General features: G+C 40.2%; 1 protein-coding gene across 1 annotated transcript; it reads right to left on the reverse strand.

Annotated features, from left to right (window-relative positions):
• Positions 1-2,827: 2,827 nt before the first annotated feature.
• Positions 2,828-3,565, reverse strand: LOC113769266. Its single transcript, XM_027313729.1, has 2 exons — positions 3,562-3,565; positions 2,828-3,339 (listed from the first exon to the last, which is right to left on the reverse strand). The coding sequence occupies exons 1-2, from the start codon at positions 3,563-3,565 to the stop codon at positions 2,828-2,830; spliced, it is 516 nt and encodes a 171-aa protein (XP_027169530.1).
• Positions 3,566-4,035: the final 470 nt, after the last annotated feature.

Raw genomic sequence — 4,035 nt, forward strand, 5'->3', positions numbered from 1 at the left:
AGGAAACAAAGAAACTAAACCGATTAAAAAGCACCCTTGAGTGTTTATTGTTAAAATTTTTAAGTGGAACAAGGCCCCTATTGGTGAATTTGAAGGGGAAGGCTAGGGTTGCTCTTGGTAGAACACTAAAGCAAGGTAAGGATGATGATTTCCCCAAATTTTACTCTAATCTTGTTTAAAATTAGCTTAGCTCTCAAGTAATTGTGATGAATGACGGTTTATCAATGTTTTGGGTGTTTTTCCCTTTTGTTACATGAATTAGGGTTTGATGTATTGCGCCTATACTTGATGTATGATTGATTATATGTTGTATCCAAGGCTATATCGGGGGGTTTGTGTAGCAAGTGTCAGCAAGAAAATTAGAAAACTATCATTGAAACCAAAGATTCAGATTTCTGGAAAAGTTTTTCAACCTATCGTCCTGCCGTTTTTGTTGCACATGTTAGAGGCCGTTGGCTTGCATAAAAATTTAAAGTTGTATTAATGGTATTTTATAGGTGCCTACAAAATTTCAACTCATTGGAGCAACGTAGCCCATGAAAAGACCAAAATACCCTCACTGTTTTAAGGTTTTTCCCAGTAGTCCGTTTGGTCAGTTTATTCAGTTTATCACGTTTATTCACTAGGATCCGTACCGATTTAGCCTTTTTCCAAAACATGAAAGTTTTAGTATTCTGTCTTAGATTTTAAACGCCTCCAAGAACACCTTAATCAGACCTTGGTAACCTGAGATATGACCATTCCAGTGCAGTGCGGTTAATTAGCCGACTAGTTGGATTTTGGTTCTGCAAATTGGGAATTTGACTAGGTTGCATTGGAAACTGGACTAAGTGATCTTCATGAAAATTTTATCCCTGTGTCTTAGCTTCAAAAAGGTATAAGTTGTGCCTCAATCCGATAAGCGTAGCCTTGGATGTGTTATTTCCGCAACCAGACGTCAAATCTGTCTTTTGCTAGGTTACATTTCCGCACTTGCTATCACTTCGATTTTTGTTCTTATGTTGTTATGAGCCAATGGAACGGCTATTTACTTGAATCTATGATATGTATGACTTTGGGATTGGCTAAGGAAAAATAATGAAGCCATAAATGGCTAAAAAATTAGGTAAACACAAAGGGCATGCTGGCCAAATTTACGCTCGAGGACTAGAGAACTATACTTGCAACTTGAGTAAGGGTTAAGAGTGATTACTACTTGAACCATTTAGGGTACTTGAGTCTTCTTGTTCCGAGGTATATAAGTAAGGACTTGGCCGAACTTGTACCCTTGAGAAATGAAATAATGATTGCTCGAAGTATGTTTTCCTTGTACTTTCAACTCGCATGACAATTTCAAGTATAAATGTTACAAAGTTTTACTGTTTAAAAAGCGAGCAAGTGTTTCACGACTACCATCCGAGTGAATTTCAATTTCTTGATTTTTATTGAACGAAACGTCTAAGTTCCGAATCTTAGTCGATTTTCAAAGTTCTTAAACCAAGTTTTATCGCAGATTTGGACTCCAAACCCGGAGTACCACCCAGATGTGATTACTAGAGGCACTATATCTTTTGGTGAGTGCTTTCAAATACCGAATTGAACTTGATACTTGAACTTGATACGTGGCCAATATGATTACATGTTATATACGTGAATTGTTAGGGCAAGAGTGTACTTTATCGCACTTGCCCTTATGTGATATATACTTGTTTATTGTTGCAATTGACTCGATATACTTGTTTATGATGCGCGCACTTCCTGGAATTCCAGAAACCCTGCGGCGAGTTACTTAAGTCGAGCCGGCAAGGGCTTGGTCGATTGGGTAACGAACCCTGGGTCTCTTGTTTTGTCGAGTGGAGTGATATCTCCTCGACTAATTGGTATACTCGAGTATTACCACCCGTGTTTCTTGAGGATTTTGGGCCCAGCTGGGGGTTTGAACGGTGGACGGAGAGTCGTTTAAGTGGTGTTCTACTGGATTGGTTCCTTTACTTGAAAGTTGACGGAGTGTCAACTATTATGTGATCAAGCTCCTGATGATGAAATGGGAAGTTGGCTCCTGAGAGTCATCCGTATCCTTATGTTTTGGAATGATTATTGCTTATTGGATTATTGTTTATTCTGAAAAACATTTACACTCGCTCATTTTGAGATTGCAACTTGAAGTGTTATTGCTCACTTTTATGAACTCTTCATGCTCGTTACTTTGCTATATCGAAAACTTGTACCTATAAATAATGGTCAATTTGCTATTTGGAACCTCACTGGGCTTTTAGCTCATTCCACGCTATTTGTTTTCCTTACAGGGGGTACGAGCGAGGCATGAGACATGTACAGACTAGTGTAGTCTAGTTGTTTTGAGTTTTGCTCTTGTACTCACGCTAGTATCCGACTAGGGTTGATTGTACTCGAAATATAAACACTTTGTATCTGGATTTGAGCAGCAATATATATATTAAGTTGAAATGGATATGTAATTCATTTTCTTTGGATGCACGTTGTTTTGCATGAGCTATGGGTGAGTGCGTGAGTGAGTCCTGGCGAGAGCTGGGCAGGCTGTCCGCCAAACCCTTTGGTACGCCTTAGGGGGAGGTGGGGTCGTCACACTTAAAAATCGGCTCTCAAGAGCATGCAAGCTGGCCGAAACTACTAACTCACTGAAATAACTAAAATGTGACTAGAAAATACTCCAGATAGCTATTTTAACAACTAACATTACTAACGATCCGAGGGCAAGTACCCGAGCTAGGGTTTGGTCAATCATGATCCTCCTTCACTTGAACAAAGTGGACAAGCTTCAATCTTCATGCTCAAGTCCCTCAATGACTTTTGGGGCAATTTCTTGACCTTACACCTCGCGAACAAGCCCTTGAAGTTCCTCTCGTAGCCTTTTAGCTAGAGCTCGCGTCACCGGTCCTAGAGGAACTCGAACCTTGTCGAATGGCACATATTGATTTGTATCATTCCCCTCCTCTTGAAAAGGATTTGTCCTCAAATCAGCTTCATCATCTGCAAGAAAGGGGGAAAGGTCATTAAATGTAGCACTCACATTGTACGCAGCAGGAAGATCTAGCTTGTAGGCATTGTCATTAATGCGCTTAAGGACTTGAAACGGTCCATCTCCTCGTGGAAGTAGTTTATTGGGCCTTTGGACAGGAAATCTCTCCTTGTGCAGATGCATCCACATCCAATCACCAGGCTCAAACACCATGCGTTGGCGCCCTTTGTTAACTCGTTGAGCAATTTGATCCGTCCTTCGCTCAATGTTTATGCGAACCTGCTCATGTAATTTCTTCACAAAATCTGCTCTCTTGGCACTGTCTAAGTTGACTCGCTCAGATAGAGGTAAAGGTGATAAATCTAGTGGTATTAAAGGATTAAAACCATAGACTATCTCAAATGGTGAAAAACTGGTCGAACTATGTACAGTGCGGTTGTATGCGAATTTGACATAAGGTAAGCACTCTTCCCAAGTTCTAATATTCTTTCTAATGATGGCACGTAATGTGACGCCCCCACTTATCCCTAGGGCGAACCCTAGGGTATCAGCAGGACGCCTGCCCAACTCTCGTCAGGACTCACGCATTCGTTTTAACTTAATAAAGAACTACAAGTCAACCATCGATTTATAATTGAGAAATGCTTCGAATATACAAGTCCAAAAACTCTCAAGGTGACCATTTACAATTACAATCCAACATACCCAAATATAACAAAATTTGCACTTTAAGAGTCTCCAATATCATACAAAAGATATGCCAGCGTCAACCAAAAGTCGCTAGTCTAAAATCTCCAACTTCCACCTCCAAAGCCTGTTAAAGAAAACAAACTTAAAGGGATGAACTAACGCTCAGTGAGGCCAAGAAAATAAAGCAAGCAAACAAGTAGAACTTTCATTTAACATGAACTTTCATTTAAGTGCACAAGTAGGACATAAACACACATGGGAGGATACAGGAGCTCTCCGGAGCTATTTCCACATCTCAACCGATTCAAGCCATTTGGAGTTGACTCTCCGTCAACTCAAGAAGCAGCATGACCGTAGTGCTCCACTTA

This window comes from Coffea eugenioides, chromosome 4 (genome assembly GCF_003713205.1).
Source record: "Coffea eugenioides isolate CCC68of chromosome 4, Ceug_1.0, whole genome shotgun sequence".
Taxonomy (NCBI): Eukaryota; Viridiplantae; Streptophyta; class Magnoliopsida; order Gentianales; family Rubiaceae; genus Coffea; species Coffea eugenioides.